At 41.3% G+C, this 21,916-nt stretch overlaps 1 protein-coding gene across 1 annotated transcript in view; it reads left to right on the top strand.

The window, feature by feature from the left end:
* The window catches only part of LOC132820331 (sodium- and chloride-dependent neutral and basic amino acid transporter B(0+)-like), an 82,387-nt gene extending 70,255 nt beyond the window's left edge, over positions 1–12,132 (top strand). Inside the window, exons 9-14 of the mRNA XM_060832353.1 lie at positions 1,700–1,825; positions 4,948–5,066; positions 5,381–5,480; positions 6,216–6,325; positions 7,275–7,445; positions 10,829–12,132. Coding sequence (XP_060688336.1) covers positions 1,700–1,825; positions 4,948–5,066; positions 5,381–5,480; positions 6,216–6,325; positions 7,275–7,445; positions 10,829–10,966 — 764 coding nt within the window. The 3' untranslated portion in view covers positions 10,967–12,132. The remainder of the gene's footprint in view (positions 1–1,699; positions 1,826–4,947; positions 5,067–5,380; positions 5,481–6,215; positions 6,326–7,274; positions 7,446–10,828) is intronic.
* Positions 12,133–21,916: the final 9,784 nt, after the last annotated feature.

Genomic DNA, 21,916 nt, shown 5'->3' with positions numbered 1-21,916 from the left:
TTTTGATCGGGGTTAAGTGTAACTGGTTGACAAGGGTGGGGATTTGAGGAATTGATGAGTCAACATTTTTTAAGATGTTGTTTGGAGGTAAACTCACTTGGGACATTTGTGTCAGATCTTCCTGCACAAGATCCATATTTTTGGAGCCATAATCTGGGAATTAATCCAAGTACTGATTATCCCACTGCTTTCTCAGTGTATTTCAGTCACCTATATGGGTAGGGCATTTTGTCTCCTATCATCAAGACATTCCGTGTATTCTCTAAACTCCTGTACTTTCTATGGAATGTTAAACTATTACTGGGTACTAATGCAGAGGTGATGGTCTTTTCAGACATCACTTTGTGCAGTAATAATAAACCTGACCATTGAGGAGCGGGTCTGTCTCTAAGTAGAATTAAACACTTCCAAGCAGGGTAACTGTTGATGGACAGGGTGGATAATGCTGACTGTCCAATGTGATCGAGTGTAATACTGCACCACGTAAATGAGTTGGCTGCTACACAATGAACAGAAATGAGTGATTTGAGTATGCTTCAGCTGCCTTTAAAATTGAGTCCAAGATTTTAGTATTGCTCACAAAAAATTGTTCAGTTCAGAATTAGTCTCAATTTTTTTTGATCACAATAAAGTCATCGACAGTCATAGAGCTGTGCTGCATGGAAATGGACACTTTGGTCCAACTCCTCCATGCCGACCAGATATCCGAAATTAATCTATTTGCCCAATTGTCAGCGTTTCGCCTACATCCCTCTAAACCCTTCCTATTCATATAAACATCCTATTGCCTTTTAACTGTTGTAATTGTGCCAGCCTCCACTACTTCTTCCTCTAGCAGCTCAGTCATTACACACATCATCCTCTGTGTGATAACCCAGTGGGTCCCTTGTAAATCTTTCCTCACTCACCTTAAACCGATGCCTTCTGTTCTGCACTCCCTCACCTTGGGGAAAAAAACGATGGCTAGTCAAACTATCCATACGCCTCGTGATCTTATAAACCTCTATAAGGTCACCCCTCAACCTCTGACGCTCCAGGGAAAACAGCCCGGCTTATTCAGCCTCTTTTGAGGCAACTCCACCCCCAGCCCCCGCCTTGCTCAAACCCTGCAATCCTCACAAAATCCTTGTAAATCTTTTCTGAAAGTATTTTTCAAGTTTCACAACATCCTTCCTTTTGCAAGGAGACCAGAACTGAATGCAGTAGTCCAAAAATGGCCTGACCAATGACCTCCCAACTCCAATATTCAATAAAGGCAAGCATATCAAATGCCGCCTTCACTGTCTTATCTACCTATAACTCCACTTTCAAGGAACTATGAACTTGCACTCCAAGGTCTGTTTGTTCAGCAATACTCCCCAGGACCTTACCATTATGTGTATAAATCCTGCCCTGATTTACCTTTCCTAAATGCACCACTTCATATTTATTTAAATTAAACTGTATCTGCCACTCTTTGGTCTGAAACATGCACACTTTGAACCTAACGTTTGGAGATATCTCTACAGCTCAAATCTGGCACTGAATTGATGGTATTATTCAAGGGTGTCCCAAGGTGAATTAATAAAGGGAAACTGTCACAATGGTCGTTCTTTTGAGAGTGGTTTCCTGGTACATTGTTGGTTGAAGTAGAGGGACCTTTTATTCTTTCCTTGCAGCACAATTACTTTTATCATAATCACATGTATCCACCATTTAGGTTTTGGTTTGGCTTTCATTGCGTATCCAGAAATTGCTGTACAGTTGCCGTGGGCACCTTTATGGTCCATTTTATTTTTCCTCATGCTGGTCACATTGGCAATCGACAGTCTGTTTGCAGTTTTAGGTAAGAACGACATTTTTGAATCATTCTGTTTCTAGCTTTGAATCACAAAAGAATTTGATAAACTCCTCTTGATGAATATTCAATGGCCTTGTAGACATAGACTTAGAATCCCTGTGGGAACAGGCCGTTCAGCCCAGCAAGTCCACACTGACCCTCCGAAGAGTAACCCACCCAGACCCATTCCCCTCTTACTCTACATTTACAGGACATAGATGTGTTTCAAATCTCTGCTCAACATTGTAATGGAGAATGGAGCTGCTTTAAATGAGCTAACAGCTTTGTTAAAATTCAGAGAAAATTATCCCAATATTTAGAAAAGTTCACAGAATAATACCTGTTTTTTTTTTGTAAATCTGAAAATTCGTTGCAAAAATATGTTGAATATGTTTACCAAAACAATAAAGTTCAGACAAATTGTAGGAGGTCACTAAAACCACCAAGGTTAGCTTTATAAACAGCTATTAGTTATCCAAATTGAATTTTCTTAATGCTTTCCATATATCTTTCTTATTTTTCCTTTTCCCATCTTTACTCAATTTCCTTTTGGACCATATAATGGCATAGAATGTTTGTTTTTTTTAACAAGATACATGTCTCTCTTCAGGAAATCTCCCATCATGGCACACTCACCTCAGTGTGATGTACCCAGAATTACATTGTTTTCACTCCTGGGATGGATTGGTGTGAGGTGAATTCAGGTCTGTTGTGTCCAGATACAGATTGGAGGTGGCCATGTGGTCTGCCCTGTGTTATGATAGTCCCTTTAAAAGATTAGCCTTGGGTCTTTAGGATGTATCCCATTTTTTCATTGTACTTTCAGCCCTTTGGGCTCACTCCTTGCCTTTCCAACTGCACCATGACAATTCAATGCCAACTCATGCCTGAACCCATGCTCCCAGTAGTCTATTTGAAATTAATCCCACCATGTCCCTTCATACTATCCATGCCAAATCAAACCACCCACTCAATTCTAGTGGCCCTGCAAACACTATCGACACATCAGCCATACCCATACACCATGGACCCTCATATACTTTTCTTCTTCATTGCATTTCCATGCCCACACATTCAGTTCACATTCTGAACAGAAACAATGAATTCCACAGAAACAATCGCATGTGTGGAGCTGCTCGCAAACATGCATTCATACTTTTCATTAAAATATCGTGTTACAATCTGAAAAACCAGACTACTAACATATCGAAAGGTATTGAAATTTGTCATATCTTTACCTTGTACAAATAGCATTGAACCAATGACAACAGAGATCACAAGTAAAAAAGTTTGTTCTAACATCCTATAACTGACATACATTTCCCCAAATGGGTTAACAAATTAATTAGTCCTTGTATGGGAGTCTAGACTCTGTGTACCATGCATAGTGCACTCCCAGCAGTCTCTCAAGGAACACTTGTTTGGGAGTGGCACATCTTTCAAGGATTTGTGAATTTTCTGTCTCTTCTTGCTCATCTAGATGGTATTAGATTTTTATACTGACCCCTCACTGCCTGTGGGATGATTACCTTCTGCGAAGTATGACCCAGAAACCTCTCATCCTGCCTGACCATCCACATCCTGAAGAAGGGCTTATGCCCGAAATGTCGAATTTCCTGTTCCTTGAATGCTGCCTGACCTGCGCATTTCCAGCAATACATTTTCAGCTCTGATCTCCAGCATCTGCAGACCTCACTTTCTCCTCCATCCACAGTGACTCCAGTTTTCACACTGACCCGGAAATCCTAAGCTTGAAATGGAGCAGCAGGAGACACTCCATACACACGTAACCACCCAAGACAAAACGTAGTGCCCTGAAGATCCTACAGGGGCAGGAATAGCATGTAACAGATCTCCGATGTCCATCCATGATATGAAACCTCCTCATTACTCCCTCTCAGGATTCCTCCCACACAATCACACTCCGTCTCATTCCCACATTGCTCTCTCCTAACTCTCCTCATCTTCCACTACTCTTGTACAGGAGTATAGGAATAATATCCTTGTCTAATACAGTCTATCAATCTCAGTTTTGAAATTTTCTGATAAAATTTATTTTTTCCCTGATCTAAATCCAGTGAAGTTTCGCTGGACTTCCTTCAAGTTTAATATAATCCTTCCAGAGGAGCAGAGTACAGAATTGTACCCAAAACACTAGTTGTGGTCAAACGTAACATAATATTTACTGCTTTCTATTTGAACCCATTGAGATAAAAGATAAGATTCGATTAAACTTTTAGATTTTTTTGTACTTGTCTGTTATGTTTTTATGACTTTTTTTTGTCTGCACTTTTGAATCTTGCTTCTCGTCTATATTTTTTACTTACCTCATCATTTAAAGATTACTGGGATGAATACATCTTGAGTCCAAAGGCGATGATTGAAACTTGCCTCATTGAGCTCAATCCCATTCATTTAATCTAATAATGACTCCTTGTAATTTTCAGCACCACTTACTGTGCTACCTAACTTAATGTTGTCAGCAAGCTTTAATATATGGCTTTGCATTTATTCATTTCAGTCACTGGTGAAAAATTCATAACCCAGGGCAGATATTTGTTGAAAACATATAGTCACATCAAACCAACTGCAGTAATTATCTATTACTCTTGCGAATCAATTTTTGATGTATATCAGAGATATCCCTACTGGAGCATATATTTTCATTTCTTTGAGTGGAATCTTGAGCATATCCAATTATATTCCTCTGGAAGTCCAACTATACTTTTTTATCTATCATGTTAATTCTCACAAAATGTTCAAATCAGTTTTGTTAGACATTATTTACCCATTATAAATTTATGTTCTCTCCCCCACTCAGATCATATTTGTCCAGATTTCAATTGTTTCTCATGGAACTCCGATCATATGTTGTCAAATCTCTGTTCTTGGTGAAAACATGTTTAACACAAATGAGGCTTGTGATAATATTCAGGTTTGACTGCTGTAAAGGATTGACAGCCTGAGAATCTCTCCAATAATTGACAGTAGACTGATGATAAAATGGAATGTGACTCCATCTGCATCTGTGATCTTCTGGGCTCTGGTACCTCCAGGTTGGGTTTCTGTGGGACTGTGTAAGTTATTAATTAATTACTGATCGCATATAACAATTTTCATTTTCCCAGAAAAAGTCATAACCATTCTGCTGGACAGGTTTCCCAAATACCTACGATCGAAGCGCTTTTGTCTGACAATTGGCATTTGCATGTTGTTTTATTTGTTTGGCCTTGTGAGTGTAACACAGGTAAGTTGCTCGTATTTGATCTGAGTTTTCATGTATTGCTAGATGAAGTCAAAAACTTCAAATTATTTAGAAATAAAGAAAGACTGTGATTTTGATAGCAGTTATTTTACCATTTATGTGATAATATGCAATGATGCTGTGGGACTGAGTGACTCTGCCATATCTCCTGTTACTAAATACAGAGCCTGAGATCCTAGTCAAGCTCTGATTGTACCTGAATAGAAGCACTCCACTTTTATATCAGAAGAATCACCTATTTTGTGTATGAGACCTGCTGTGTTTTCTGAAGAGCTCACATCTTATTGTAATTTCAGGCTGGAATTTACTGGATGCATTTAATTGATAATTTCTGTATTGGATGGATCCCCATTATAATAGCACTGCTGGAACTCATGGGTGTAAGCTGGCTGTATGGTAAGTTGGGAAAGAACTGAAACAATACAAAATAATTCAGATAAAATTGTCTTCACGATTTTTCAGAAAATACAAGACAAATGAATTGAATGATATGATAGTTTTTCATATGGGAAAACAATGGGATTGACAGTGCACCCTCTTGAAGTATTAAAGATCTGCCCTTTAGTAGTTCAAGAGCTTCCTGCACTGACCACACCTTCAACACTTTGTTTTGCTATCTTACAGCTGGTTGTTGTTGGGGTGAGTTTTTTGTCTGTGCCTGATAGGGAAACTGTTCAAACATGTTCATCCCAAATTTAACTGCTGTTTAATATAGAACTCATTCAGTTCCTCCCAATCATCAAAGCAGATGAGAAAACAAAATTGATTTTGTATTTGTGATGTTTCCTGTGACGTATTGAAATCCATTTTCCTTCCTTCATCTCTGTGCAGGACTCTCTTTAGGGCTCACTCATTCTCATAATGGGGTCAGTCCATCTCAGTACAGATCAGAACCATGAGCCTTTCTTAGACAGACCTCTTCAGGGTATATACAAACATTGTATTTTCACAGTAATTGGGTTGGTGACAGGTAACAAGTTACTCCCCTAGTTTGAAATCCTGAGCAATTTCTTCTCTGGTTTAACCTGTTCATCAGTGCCACCCTGTACAAGATGAACTTCAACAGTAAACAAGCCGCCCTGAAGACAGGACAGAGTGAGTGATGGTGTCTCTCTGCTTCCTTGTTCACAGGGACAAACCGATTCATCAAGGACATTGAGATGATGATTGGGGAAAGGAATTGGCTTTTCTGGCTCTGGTGGAGAGTTTGTTGGTTTCTTATCACCCCGTGTTTGATGATGGTAAGGAGATATTACATTATTATTAAATATATTATGACTGATTAAAATATCAAATGAATATCAATTAGAAACTTTAGCATTGACAGAGGTTTGGAACTGTGGTTGGTTGAAATTCGTAGACAACAAGGTTTCCTACATTTCCATACCTCAGTAACATATCTTTACTGTGGCTGCCCACTTCAGATAGTATGGACACTCCTCTGTGTGAGGCATTATGGGAATAGTCAGTTTTCTCCAGAGTCAGTCACAACTCAGAGGAAAGCAGAGAATCGGAGTGGAATGTGTTACTGAGTACAATAGAGGGAAGTTACTATAGAGGTAGTCAAGGAGCTTCCACAGATAGGAATGCTATCCAACAAGTACTTGCTCCCTGTGATGATAGGATAAAGATTGTTTGTTTGCTGAATAACCAAGTTGTTAACCAGGGCATTGTGTAGTAAGAGACAGTCCAAATGGCAAGGGGGAGTTCATAAGCAAAATGCTGCATTTCTAAGGGGTGTGATATCTTGGAGATAAACTGCATTTTCTACAGTCTTAGACAGCTTAGGGTGTGTGCTGTACACACGGGTGCAACTACGTGTTAGTCATTTATAAAGCAAGGAAGAAATTCAGGAGAAAATTCTTTAATCAAGGAACAAATAGAATGTGGAATATGCTAACACATGAAGCAGTTCAGGCAAATAGTAAACATTTAAAGGGAAGCCAAATTGTTACATGAGAGAGAAAGGATGAAAGCTTAAACAGGTAGTTAGATGGAAAGAAGTGACAGATTGCTTGAAACTTAAACACTCTCCTGGGCATCGATCTGTTGGGCTGAATGGCCCATTTTTGAGTTGTATGTTCTTATGTAATTTTGTAACATTTTATTTTCAGTATTGTTCAACAATCAAGGTGAGAGAATCAATCTTATTGTGCTTATGATTTTGTTCTGTGCAATCATTTTAAACAGGTTCTGTTGATCTGGTCCTTGACAACGTTTGTCTCACCAACATATGGACCTGTTGAATACCCTGTCTGGGCAATAGCAGTGGGCTGGTGTATGACCATCGTCTGTATTATGTGGATCCCCATTGTGGCTGTGGTGAGAGTTGTCCAAGCTGAGGGCTCCACCTTGTGGCAGGTAAGGAAACATGTTGATAAATTTCAGAGAGGATACAGTGATATTTCGTCATGTGGGACAATCTAATGAGGGGTCATAATTTCAGGGTAAGGGATAGACAATTTACAAGAGACATGAAGGAAAATTACTTTTGTTAAAGAGCCATAAATCTGTGGAATTCAGTGTGTGGTGGATGCTGAGATATTGAGTATTAAAGTTGATGGGTAGCGCAGGAAAGTGGAGTTGAGACAGAGATGACATCAGCCACGATCGTATTAAATGATGGAGCAGGCTTAAGGAGCTGAATAACCCATTCCTGGTTCTTCTGTTCTTATGAATTAGTCTCCCGATTTATACTGCTCCTTCAGCAAGTCAGCAGAAAATTTGAGAAAATAAATAAACAACTATTTATGCTGGATAATCTGTTATGCTTTTGTGTGCTGCGTCTATATTCATTCCATTATTTCAATATTGTCAATGCGTGCAAATTGGGCAGGATAATATTGTAATGGGCTGAAAACAAACAAGGTGTGACCAACCCACGTTGTTGCTTTCATTCAGGTAACGCAAGACCTTCATACTGCCTGCGAATTTAAATGAGTTATTTATTTCTGGGGTTGGAGGAATACGTCAGTTAGATTGATTAGACAACCGGAACATGGCACAGAATGAAACCAATAGCACAGGCTCAATCAAATTTGTACCCATTCTGATTATTCATGGAGATCCTGCCTCCTGACCTGATGCCATGTTTGTGGTGTAGCTATCCTTAAGCTGTATGGAAACAATTGTCTTTCACTGTTGGGGAGAAGTGCCTATAGTCTTATTTTCTCATACTGTACACTGTACCCAAAAAGTCAAGCATGAAATCGAATGGCTGTACATCTCACCAAGGCGAGCACCAGTAGCAGGATAGCTGCCTCCTTTTTTGTATCTGAGTTTAGCCCAGCATTGAGATACACATATATTCGTGGCAAAGTTCAACCCTTGGTTCCTCATCATGTCCAGAAGCATTTCTTGTGTTTTCTATTGTGTTAAAGTATGCAAAATGTTTGTTTAAGCTCTTTGTTTCCTCATGGCCCATTGTAACACTTGTCTCTGTCTGTATTGCGAAAGTGAATACTGCAAATGCTAGAGATCAGAGTCAAGATTAGAGTGGTGCTGGAAAAGCACAGCAAGGCAGGGAGCATCTGAGAAGCAGGAAAATCGACATTTCAGGCAAAAGCTCTTCATCAGGAATCTCATCATCATCTTGATGAAGGGCTTTTGCCCGAACCATCAATTTTCCTGCTCCTCAGGTGCTGCCTGACCTGCTGTGCTTTTCCAGCACCGCTCTAATCTAGACTCTGTCCATAATGTGCCTATGTTAACTTTCAACAATTATTCCTATTTGTCACATCCAGAGAAAAACTTCAGTCGTTTTCATATGTCTTGCTGGTTACCTTCCCGACCAATCTCTTACTCCCAATTGACTGACTTATCATCCTCTGAGTCCTTCGGCCTACCAGCCTTCTTCGCAACAGATCAATTTTTACGGCTCCTTTGATCTACTATTATCTTCCATTTGTTTGGATTTAAGACCCCCGTCCTCCAGTAAAGTGCTGACAATATGAAATAGAGAAATTCAAGATAGTGCTGTCATTCCTCCATTAAAGCTCCTGTCCCACAATGTTACAGTTAAATTCTTCTGATCACAAAGTCTTAGATTCAGTGCAAGCTGTTTCCCAACTGGTTTGCTGAGCTATTGTTTTACAAACTACATTTTATATATTTAATGAACTTTCCCTTCCCATTGCAACAATGTTCAGACAAGACTGTAAGAGTGGAGGTACAGAGGAATCTGTTCTGACAGAATGCTGGGGTAGACAAAAGTTGGGACTATCACCTATAGGTGCTTTGTGATTTACTTTTCCTGTCCTTTCTAGGAGATTAAACCACCTGGGGGCTGTCTCCATGTTCTCAGAAGTGTCCTACTGCTGCTCACTGCTTCTGCAAACTCCAGCCACAACAAGGCAGCTGGCCCCTTGCTTTCTCCACGGGGAGCAATTCCTTCCTTCTAGCCCCTATCACCTCGAATGTTGGGAAATGAGTGAGAATGGGTGGGATTAAGGGTTGGGGCTGGGGTTTGAAGGCAGCCTTCTCATATCTTTATGCCATCATTCTTCCGTTTTCCCAGAGAAAGTAGGACACAGCCATTCCAACTGCTGCTCGGATCCTTTTAAATATAGAAAGTGAGGACTGCAGATGCTGGAGACCAGAGTTGAAAAGTGTGGTGCTGGAAAAGCACAGCAGGCCAGGCAGCATCCAAGGAGCAGGAGAATTGATGTTTCGGGCATATGCGCTTTTTCAGGAATGAGGCTGGTGTGACAAGCGGGCTGAGATAAAAGATGGGGTGGGGGGGAAGGGGCGCTGGGAATATGATAGGTGGAAGGAGGTGAGGATCATGGGCCGGAGAGGTTGGGAAGAAGATTGCAGGTCAAGAGGGCGGTGCTGAATCTGGGGGTTGGGACTGAGATAAGGTGTGGGGAGGGGAAATGAGGAAGCCGAAGAAATCTACATTCATCCCATGTGGTTGGAGGGTTCCTAGGCGGAAGATGAGGCGCTCTTCCTCCAGGCGTCGTGTGGCCAGGGTCTGGTGATGGAGGAGGCCAAGGACCTGCATGTCCTTGGCAGAGTGGGCGAGGGAGTTAAAGCGTTCAGCCACGGGGCAGTTGGGTTGGTTGGTGCGGGTGTCCCAGAGGTGTTCCCTGAAACGTTCCGTAAGTAGGCGGCCTGTCTCCCCAATGTAGAAGAGACCACATCGGGTGCAGCGGATACTGTAAATGATGTGTGTGGAGGTGCAGGTGATAAATGTAGATTTCTCCAACTTCACACCCTCTTAACCTGCATCTCCTTCCCAGCCTCTCTGCCCCCCAACCCCTCTGCGGCCTATCATCCTGACCTCCTTCCACCTACCATAATCTCAGCACCACCTCCTCTTCCCCCCCCCCATCCCTTACCTTTTATCTCAGCCCGCTTGGCACACCAGCCTCATTCCTGAAGAAGGGCTTAGCCTGAATCGTCGGTTCTCCTGCTCCTTGGATGCTGCCTGGCCTGACGCGCTTTTCCAGCACCACACTTTTCAACTTCTTTTAAATATAGAGCATTTCATGAACAGGTAGAAGCTGTCACTAGGACTGCAGGACTGGTCAGGAATCCTGAAGCAGGGATGAATTAAATCATCATGACAAAGCCCAGCACTGAAACAATGGGGCCACTTGGGCTTCCAAATGTGATTTCCTCATTGCATTCTAATGAATTAATCCTGATTTTAAGCAGGATTTTGTTTCCAATTCCCTCAGTTAGAGGTTACGTACCTGGTTAAAATCAGGTAGAAATGTAACATTTTGCTTTTTGCTTCACAGAAGATATCTGCAGCTTGTGCATCAGCCCCTGATTGGGGTCCGTACTTGGAACAACACAGAGGGGAAAGATACAGGAAAAGGCCTGATTCAAGAGACGCTTCTTATGGGGTACAGCTTCTAGCAACACCCAAAATGTGAAATTTTAAAGTAAAAACTCATTTTCAGTGGATAAACAATTATCCTAAGATCAACCACTATTCTAATGTACTTCCCATTGTTATTTCAGTGGGAATCCCAAATACGGTTTCACTTTTTTAGTCTGTCTGCTGTACATCTTTAGTTTTCTTGTTAAATCTGTTTGGGTTCTGTCCTGCTGACTGCTTCTGCTTCCTAGTTTTTTTTCATTTGGCTCTGGTTCAACCTCGGATTCTCGATCTATTCCTGCGAAGCACCACTACACCCAGAAGCATCCACTTGCTCCACCACCAAGGCTCAGGAGCAGCAGTGTGTATTAGATTCAAGACACACTGCAGAATTCACCAAAGATCCTCAGATAGCACCTTCCAAACCCACAACCATTACCATCTAGAAGGGCAAGGGCAGCAACCATGTGGGAACACCACCATTTTCAAATTCCCCACTCACCATCCTGACTTGGAAATATATTGCCATTCTTTCCATGTCACTGGGTCAAAATCTTGGAATTCCCTCCCCAAGGGCATTGTGGGTCAAAACTCAGCAAATGGACTTCAGCAGATCAAGAAGGCAACTAAGAACAGGCAATACATGCTGGCCAGCCAGTGACACCCATCACTACAAATGAATATTAAAAAGAAACTATTAAACCAACAATTTGATTTCTGCTCACTGTGATCTAAACTTCTTGTGGAGCTCACTCTTTCAGACTCCAATATTGTGTGGACATCAATTCTTTTCAAGTTAACTGCTGATGGCTCTTCCTTTCTCTCTCTCTGAAGTGAATCATGTTTGAAATCAGCTTCTTTGAATCTATCTCTTTCCAATGCATCCTGGTAGTTTTACCCCACTTAGATGTTCTATCATGATGCTGCCTGCTCACTCATGTTGAAGCTGTTCGACACCACAAAGAGCTGTGTGACCCTGACTGTATATTCAATTGTGAGATCATCTGCTCTTGCCCCAAATCTGTCCAGTTTCCTATTCATCAGTAAATCAAATATCTGACTAGGAGAATTACTTCCTTCCTCTATAGCTTCAGGAGGATTCAGCATGGTGACCTAAGGAAATAAATATCTGACTAAGTGCACTTTGATGCTACTGGTGACACATCCTTGAAAGTACTTATGCGCTGTTATAAATAAATGTTCATTCACGCTCTCTTAAAATGTCTGCTCTGGTGTCATTGTAGTTGTAGGATCTGGTTAATTCATACCCATTTGAGAGGTCAGACACGCAAGGATGACAAAGGTTGGAGTGGCCTTGCAATGCTCATCGTTCACAAGCAGCTCCCCCTTCCTCATCCGAGTGATAGTCTCAGACTTCATGGATCTTTGCTCAAAGCCTCAGTGTTGTCCAAATTAAATTCAACCTTGGCTGCAGTCAGCAATGTGTAGTGATAGTGGTAGGACCCACCCCGCACAGATCATCCACACTTACATGCCCCTTGTGACTGAGAGGATGGAATCTTTGCACGCAGTGCTTTGGATGACCTTTCAGCTTTTTGAGAGAGTGCACTGCCACTCAAGGCTGGGGGATGGATAACAGGCAGTTCACATCTCCACTCTCTCCTAGGGCACAGTGAGCCATACACGAAGCCCTGCCTTTCTCTGGTTCAATGCTGTTCTGTCAGATGCTTAGTTGAGCAGACTACATGAATTCTGTAACATCAAATCCTAATTATTGAATGTTAAAAAGTAGGTGGGCCTCCGAATTATTCCCAACATGCTGCCTTATCATGAGACAAAAACAGAAATTGCTGATGACACTCATTAGGTTTGGCAGCATCTATGGGGAGAAAACAGATTTAACATTTCCAATCTGGTCATCCTTCATCCTTCACTGTAACCAGCATGAGGCACTGAGAGACACATTGAGGCCATTTACTGACTGAAACCTTAAAATCCACCCATCCTCAGTATCTTGTGATGTTCATTACCCCTCATCACTGCCTGCTGCTTTCTCCTGAACGGTGAGATGAATCTGTAATGTACAGATACTTTAAAGTAGGGTCCCTTGAAGAAACCACACACAGTCAGTTGGATATTCAGCAACAGAAAAATTCAAGGACTGCAGAAATAACCAATTCCACATCAGAGAATCTCTCCAGTGCAGAAAGGTTTGGGCTGAATGGTCTCTATCTTCCAAACAGCATCCCATTCAGAGCCAAGCCAATCCCTGTAATGCAACATTTCCCATGGCTAATCCACCCTAGCCTATACATCCCTAGACACTACAGGACAATTTAGCATGGCCTAACCTCCTAACATCTTTGGACTGTTGGAGGAAACCAGTGTACCCTGAGGAAACCCATGCAGACACACAGGGACAACATGCAAACTCCACACAGGACAATCACCTAAGGTTGAAATGGAACCCGGCTCCCTGGTGCTGTGAGGCAGCAGTGTTAACCACTGAGCCACCATGCCACTCCTGTGGGCCAATCCCAGGAACTGTCCATGATATAACCAAGAGGAAGTTATACATTGCAAGGATGTCCAAGCACAGCTCATTATTCCTGGAAGTGTGTTTTTGTCAGGTTCTGTCTGGCCCTTTGGGCTTGATGGGGCATAGCTCTGTCATTGTCTCTTGGATGGTCCTGATTGTCAATTTAACCATCAGAAAGTTGCTCTCTAGGCTCTGTTGTATCCAGGACAATCTCCACTTTGTCACCTGCAGTTGTGAAAGTTATAACGTACCACAGTGATGCAGCATCCAGCCCTTTCTTGGCTATCCTGCAGGTTTCCACCAGAGTCCTCCAATCATGAAAACCTTATCATGGGGAGGCCTATTGTCTGTTCCACTCGGCCCTGGTAGAAGAATGACCAGCATTGTATCTCCATTGTGCATCAGTATGATGGTTGAATAAAGATGCCTAGAGCCATGGTTGTTTCCCAGCATCCATGCCTGCATGACCTAAGGAATGAACCAGGAACCTGAGAGTTCTCTGGTATGTGTACATCATGGCTGTTCCATGTTATCCAGCTTGCACCTCCAGGATCTGGCAGCTGTGATCACAACAGAACGGGACCTTGGACTCTGGGTTGTGAATTCTGCAAGTTGGGTGATGGGGCCCTCTCAGTGTTATGTTTGGCATCATGCACTTGGTGGAAGCCAGCGATAGGTGATAAATGCACAGACAAGCTGTGTCACTCTCCTCGACTAGGCTCAAGGATATTTGCTGCAGTTTGTTGTGACATTCAGTGTCAAAATTAAGGTTTCTCTCATTTCTCCAAGGTGGCAGTCTGAGTGCTCAGATCATTAGTGAAAGCCAGTACATTCTCAGTTACCTGTTGGATGTTCCATTGCAGGTTAACTCTCTATCCATCAGTGTTAATGCCTGAGACGTTACACCAGTCAATCCAGGGATGAACTCTTTCAATCTCTCTGGTGGTGAAAAGTACTGCCAGAAAAGTTGACAGAACTTCAAATCAGTCTCTGGCATCTACACTGACTGAGTAGAGGCTGGAAAGGCCCAGACCATCTAATACGGATCTCCATTTTATGTCCAACACACCCTTTTGCTCACTTGTGGTGCATGACATCTTTCCTTGTTGGTCTCACTGAGCTGTGTGTATCTGAGGTGGTGGATGGTGTGCATGAGTTCTGTGATGCTGTTTCCTCCGAGTGAGTGACCTTTCAAAATCCTTCATCGACCTGAGCACCAACTCCTGTGGCAAGCTGGAAGGGCATGCAGGAGATGAAGCAAAAATTAGAAGATGAAGCAAGGATTCCAAGTCATCATATTTCAATGACGGACAGTAACTCAATGTGAGTCAGTGCTGTTTACCACAGACTAGTGTTGTGGCGCAAAGCGCAAAGCTTACCTAGAATTTAGAACTTAAAGTTACTGGTTTAAGTCTGAAATCTCTTAGAGATGGCAATAAGACCATAAGATATGGAAGCAGAATTAGGCCATTCAGCCCATTGAATCTGCTCTTCTATTCAACCAAGGCAGGGCTAATAATGTCAGTTAACACCACTGCTGTATGCCAAGTGAGATCAGCAAATTAAGTAATGGACTGGCTGGACCCTAGGGTCTGTTTCCAAGCTGTGTCACTCTGAGTTTGAGACTTAACTGGTTTGCCTAACTGCTTGATAAGAGATTGATCCGAAATCCAATCGAGTAAGGATAGTTAATGGAATGATGCAGAATAGAAAATCTGGGAGTTTGGTGAGAGGTAAAGGAAATGCTTTTATTTTACCTCCCCACATCTCTGCACCCTTTTTATTTCTCTATTTTTGACCTCAAGCTGACCAGGGGTTGAAAAGCTGCATGAGAGGAGTGAGTTTTTAAAAACTTCATGGATGAACACCACAGAGAAGGCATTAGTTCATGAAATGGGAAATGGAGCAAGTGTGAGATGGGCGGTACTGAAAATGTGTTGCTGGAAAAGCGCAGCAGGTCAGGCAGCATCCAAGGAGCAGGAGAGTCGACGTTTTGGGCATGAGCCCTTCTTCAGGAATGGCAGTGAGATGGGCGGTGGCCTTGGTAAGTAAAATCAGGAGTAATTTTACAGTTCATTTTGTAAAGTAAAATCTGGTTTAACAGTATTCAATGATGAAGTAAATAAATAAAAGAGAGTAAGTTAAGGGGAGATAGTGGTAATGATATTAGAATAGTAATACAGAGAACTGGCTAATCCTCTGGGATTCACATCCTACCATCAGATCAGTTTAAGTGATAGATCTCTCATACCGAGTTAGTCTCAGTGACTATTGTCGATTGTTACAAAAACACATTTGACTCACTAATGTTCTTCAAGAAAGTAATTTGCTGCCTTTACTGAGTCTGTCCTATATATGAGCCCAGTTCCACAACAATGTAGTTGATTAGTTCAAAACCAGCTCCAAACTTTTCTAGCCAAGCACCCACTTCAAGGGCAACAGAGATGAACAACAATTGCTGGTCTTGAAAGTTATGCCCACATACCATGAAAGAATCGATAGCTTAGCATCACACTCTGGACACATCATGGAACTGTACTGCTACCATGGTACACAGAGCCTCCATCTGTGCAAGTCAAGATTATGTCAAAACGTATCTGTAATTGTTCAATTCTGATCCACATAGAACTCCGTTAAACAATGGAGCTGAAATAGACTGATACAGGTCGTTATCATATCAGTTCACAGCAGTGAGTCAGGAAACTCAGAAGATTGATGCAGATACAATGTCTGGGTCAAAATGCTGTGGAAAAGTAAATTACTAACACTTCCAGATTCTCAATTTTCTATTGGCATCACAGACAGAAAACAGTCAAAAAGTTAAAATTCAGACAATAATTACGATATAGATAACGCAGAAAAAGTCTTTCTGCAGTAGTTGTAAGGAACTCAAATTGTCTAGGAGATTGTTTATCAGTTTCAGGAGCAACTTCCATTATTTTAGTGAACAAAGTTAAAAGTCACACAACACCACATTACAGTCCAACAGGTTTATTTGGAAGCACTAACTTTCAGAGAGCTGTTCATTTATCAGGTACCTAATGAAAGAGCAGTGCTTTGAAAGTTAGTGCTTCCAAGTAAACGTGTAGGACTATAACCTGATGTTGTGTGATATTTAACTTTGTCCACCCCAGTCCAGCACTGGCTCCTTCACATCATATTTTAGTGAATGCATGGAGGGTTTGGCTTTGCCTTGTTTTCTGATATGTACAGCTGTAATGTACTGTCCTGTTCAAAAGTTCACCTGTAGTCAAAACTGTAAATGCACTTTGATACAGAATGCTCAGACAATGATGTACACAACAGCCAATTGGAATACTGAATCCATGAATAGCTTAAATATTCTGGGATCTTAGATAAACTCATAGCCTGTGTAAGAGTGTTGCTGGAAAAGCACAGCAGGTCAGGCAACATCCAAGGAGCAGGAAAATCGAAGTTTTGGGCCAGAGCCCTTCATCAGGAAGCCATTCTCCTGATGAAGGATCTGTCCCAAAACGTCAATTTTCCTGCTCCTTGGATGCTGCCTGTCCTGTTATGCTTTTCCAGCAACACACTCTCAACTCTGATCTCCAGCATCTACAGACCTCATAACCTGTCTCCATAACCTGTGTAAGCAGAGCTGCAGATACTTCAAATGTGGAAGAGTTACTGTTCTTTGCACTGCACTTCAGAATTCTGTCACTTATTTAACCATAGTACTGTAACACTGTCTTCTTTAAGCATACTCTCAGTAACAGAAGAATCTTTCAGCAGTGAACAAATGGTCAAAAGAGAATTGGCTTTATTTGGGTTCTCACAGACTTCTCTTCAAACACATGCTCCAAAGCACATGCTGAGTATTTTTCAAAACATTAATCAGTAGCTTCAAGTAAAACTCTGTGAGGTACGGATAATTTGGGGGTATTAGTTGTTGTGAATTGCAGAGCTTCTTGAGGGTTCAGTTTAGAAACTGATTCTGGCAAATGGGGAACAGTTACATTGTTTATTCTGTCAGAGGAAACATAACATTTGCTTTGTTTCCAGGTGAAAAAAGTCAAATCAGCCATCATCCATTCCAAACCCATTGGCTCACACCTTTACCTGGACTATTCATCCTCACACCCTCCTTCCTGTAAGGAGTCCATCCCATTCTCTCAGTTACTCTATCTTTGGTCCATCGATTCTGATATTGGCACCTTGAGGCAGGGGCACCTCAGAAATGTTCACCCTTTTCCTCTAATGCAGCTGGAGTTAATAGGGCACTTAGCCATGTTTGACCCATTTCCCACACTTCATACAATCTAGTCTGTTGTATTCGTTGTTCACAATGTGATCTCCTCTGTATTGGGGGAGACACATCGCAGAGTGCGTCACCACCTCGAGCAACATCTACACTCTGTAAAATAACCCTGAGCTTTTAGTTGCCTGCCACTTCAACACACTGTCATGTTCCCTGGCCAAGATCTCTGTCTCAGGCTTGTTGCTGTGCTCCAGCAAGACTACGTACAAGCTGGAAGACCAGCATCTCATTTTCTGCTGGGAAACTCACAGCCTTCCGGATCAATATCAAGTTCAATGATTTCAGGGCCTGAGCACCTTTTTAATGTCAAATCACCATCGTCCTGCCAGGCCATAAGACTGCCCAATTATTAGAGAGAGACGCTGGTGGTGGTTAAAGCTGAAGGTCATCAAAACTAAGGCGAGGGGAGAGATTGAAAAGGAGAGTCCAATATAGTAACCTCAATTGAATGCATGCTGCTGACATCACTTTGTGTATAATCATTGCAAACCAGCCATCCAGCCAACTGAGCTAACAATGTCCTTTATCTACTCTAGGCCCGGTCATGACATGGCTGCTTTCAGCAAGGTCGACCCATTTTCTCTTTCTCATGGGCCCCATCATTAGCATGTTTTCCCTTCCCTGCCATACTATCAACCCTTCCTTTATCTAACTTTCTTTCTGTCCCTCTGGACTCGGTCAGCTTACTCCCCTGTCATCAGCATTTATACAGTTTGTTCCTCGGTACGATCAGCTCTGAAGAAGGGTCACTGGATTTGAAACATTAATTCCACTTTCTCTCCGCACATGCTGCCAGACCTGCTGAGTTTATCCAACAAATTTTTAAATCAGCCATCACCTCTCTTTTCTCCAGACTGCCACCATTGATCCTATGAGGAAAGTGATGAGAATGTGGAGCGAGGTAACTGGTCCTTGAAGACAGTCAGTGATCGGTTCTGCAGTTGGTGTGGGCAATGTCAGGAGATTCCCATATCTGGCTTACAGAAAAGGAGGAGGTATTGTCATGAAATCCAAAATACAGGGAAGAGAAAAACACTGAGAGTACAATTAAATGGCAGAAACAGATTGCATTAAATGAACCAGAGAGCAATCTAATTTGCTCACCAATAGTTATGCTATCCACCATTACTCCACACTAGCACTGTGGTTAAGTCTCAATCATAAAGACATAGTGTCTGCAATTTAACACAGATGTATAATCACTAATAGGCACTACGAAAATAACTAACCTTTGTGACAAGATGGAAGCTGATGCTGACTTGAAAATGACCAATTGGTGACTGGTAGATTACTTCAGTTTCAGGTAGTGCCAGTTGTGGTTTCTTTTGGAGACTTTGGAGAGCACAGAGGACAACAGAGCACAGCATCTCAGAAAGGGCTTCAATTTCAAACATATTGTTCAGCGATGACAGATCAGCAGATATCAACCGTCAGTGATTCTTGCAATATGTTGGGTTACTAACTTGAACAATATCAGTGCTTGAAACCACATCGTTATGCATCTGTTAGCACTCAGTAGCACCCAGATGAACTACTTGTGATTTATTGTTGCTTATATTGTAATGCTGCTAATGTTGCTTCACACTGGCAAGGGCTCAACGACCTTCTTCAGGCGTGTATCAAGTGAGAAAAACAATGTTGTGTATTACAAATAATATTCTGCTGCACTGATTCTTAAGTCTCTGTGTAATGATCCACCGCTACTCAGCATATTGTGTTAAAACTCTGATGGGATTCCTTACTCTTGACACAGCTAGACTCACTGCCTTCTTGAACTTTGCAGTATATTTTCTTACCGACCTACCTCCCCCTATCCCGCACACTCATTTACCTGCCATTCTACCTATTCACTTTATATACTTGTTTTTTCTCTGTAGCTTTTCAATGAGGCTTTGGGACATTTAAACCCTTCACTTACTAGAATATGGCAGCTAGTGCTGTAAAAAAGGGGAATACCTTGGTTCATCCCAATGGCTCTGTATTCAAGATTCAGATGGATTGAAGATACACTGCATATTTCTCTAGTGTGGACTTATGTACGACAGCATGTGGATACAGGATAAAAATGTAATTGTGACAACAAATAGCTGCCATTAGTTCTGTTGCTGTCTCAGCAACTCTGCCAGATCTGTTAAATATTTCTTACATTTTTATTTTTTAGTTCAGATTTCCAGCATCCATTGAATTTTTCTTTTCTTACTTTGCAGTATCTATCTCATTCTATTAAAATCAGCCCTTCCTCAGTTGAGAATTTTCATAGCTGTTTCATGTTTGACCTTATCATTGAACTTGAGTATTATGACCATTATTAAATAACTGTTCACACCTCATTTGGCAGCTAACTAAATCTGACTCATTGTTTATTTCTAAATCTGAATTCTTTGTAGCAGAAATTGCTGGAGAAACTCGGCCAGTCTGATACTTCTGTCTTCGTATGGGAAATTCCCCAATAACTTTTGTTTTCACATCCCGCATGTCTATTTGTTTACATACATTGACATGGCACATGAACATGACTTGAGCTTTTGCGAACATATTCTTAGTCATGTTTATCACCAAGTCTGCCTCCTGAAGTTGATTGAGCAATTCCGATAGATGCTCCAAATGTACTTCCCAAGCGTGACTCAAAATCACCAGAACATTGATGGGTAATAATTGGATAACCCAAAATTACTTTATTAGTGTTTCAATTATTATTTGAAATGTGGCTGGCTCCATTTTCATACTAAATGGCATACTTTAAACTGGTACAGTCCATTCATGAACACTGAGATTCTTTCACTATTTCAGATTAGAAATGTAAATTGCTTGTCCCACCTTCTCAACACAGAATTCCAAACATGGAATAGGATATGAATCAGATTTTGTAACTGCATTGTCTTTGTGATAGTTTATACATAGTTTTGGGACCATTACTCTTGGTGAGCTCCATTCACTGCAACTCACTTCAATTATGTTGTATTTGAGCATGCATTTAGTCTCTTTTTGCATCTGTGCCAACCTTTGAGGGTTAGGTCCATAAAGGTGTTGCTTTATTGGAAGAGCATTTCCTGTATCTCCATCATGCATAATCAGGTTAGTACTTCCTAGCTTATTCCCACATATCTTGCTATGTGATTATAATAACTCTTTCATTTCAGTTTTCCTCTGGAAGGTAACTCATTAATTTATTCCAATTTTTGAGAACTTCCTTGTTGCCCAAAATAATTTGAGGAATATCCAATTCCGAATCCTCTGAACTTGATTCTTCACTCTGTGTTGTAACCAGTAACACATTCTCGTTTAGCTTTTCTTGCCTGTCAAAATACCTTTTGAGCATATTCTCATGATACATCGCATGAGATTTCTTCCGACCTAGTGTTCTTATTAAATAATTCACTTGACTCTATTTCCTTTTGATTTGATAAAGCTGACTAAACGTTGCCTTTAAACGTTCATCTACTACTGGGTGTAACACTAACATTTTATCTCTGCTGGCAAAATTGCGACTTTTTGATTTTTTTGTCTGCTTCCTGTTTCATCACATGCTGTGCTACTTTAAAACGCTGTCTCACCAACTCATTCACTCAATTTAATCTTCCCATGAAAGTTGACACATAGTCTACATATATGATCTCTGAACTCTGACTCACCAATTTCTCCTTAACTAATTTCAGTAATCCTCTCACTTCATGCCAAAAATCTAACTCAAATGACCAGAATTTGGTAGTTTCATTTGGTGCATTCCTATTTGCGAAACAGTGCAAATAGAATTCCTTTATCCTAATCCTCTGGATAGTCTTGACTCTCAGCCCTCAACATGGTGTCTAAAGTTTGATGCCACAGTTCTAATGTTCTCTTTCATTCTGGATGGTTCGCAGTGGATTGGAGTTGTTTTGTTCCAAAGTTATACATAACTTCCTTGAATAATTTTGATGTAAAATTTGACCCTTCGTTCGATTGTATTTCTGTGGGTAGTCCGTGTCTAGTTTAAAAAAAAAGAGTAACCCTTCCACAATTCTGTCAGCCGTGATGCTGCATAATGAAATAGCTTTTGGAAATCTCGAATACACATCCATATGGTCAACAAATACCGATTTCCATATTTAATTTACGTAGGGACCCTAAGCAATCAATTAAAACTCTTGTGAAAGTTTTCACAAATGGGGGAATGGGTAATAAGGATGTTGGTTTTATCACTGTCCAAAGTTTTGCGACATATATGACATGTCTGGCACAAGTCAACC

The sequence above is a fragment of the Hemiscyllium ocellatum genome, chromosome 11 (genome assembly GCF_020745735.1).
Source record: "Hemiscyllium ocellatum isolate sHemOce1 chromosome 11, sHemOce1.pat.X.cur, whole genome shotgun sequence".
NCBI classification, from domain to species: domain Eukaryota; kingdom Metazoa; phylum Chordata; class Chondrichthyes; order Orectolobiformes; family Hemiscylliidae; genus Hemiscyllium; species Hemiscyllium ocellatum.
Note: the sequence above shows the minus strand (reverse complement) of the source record. Positions and strands in the feature narration are given on the sequence as shown.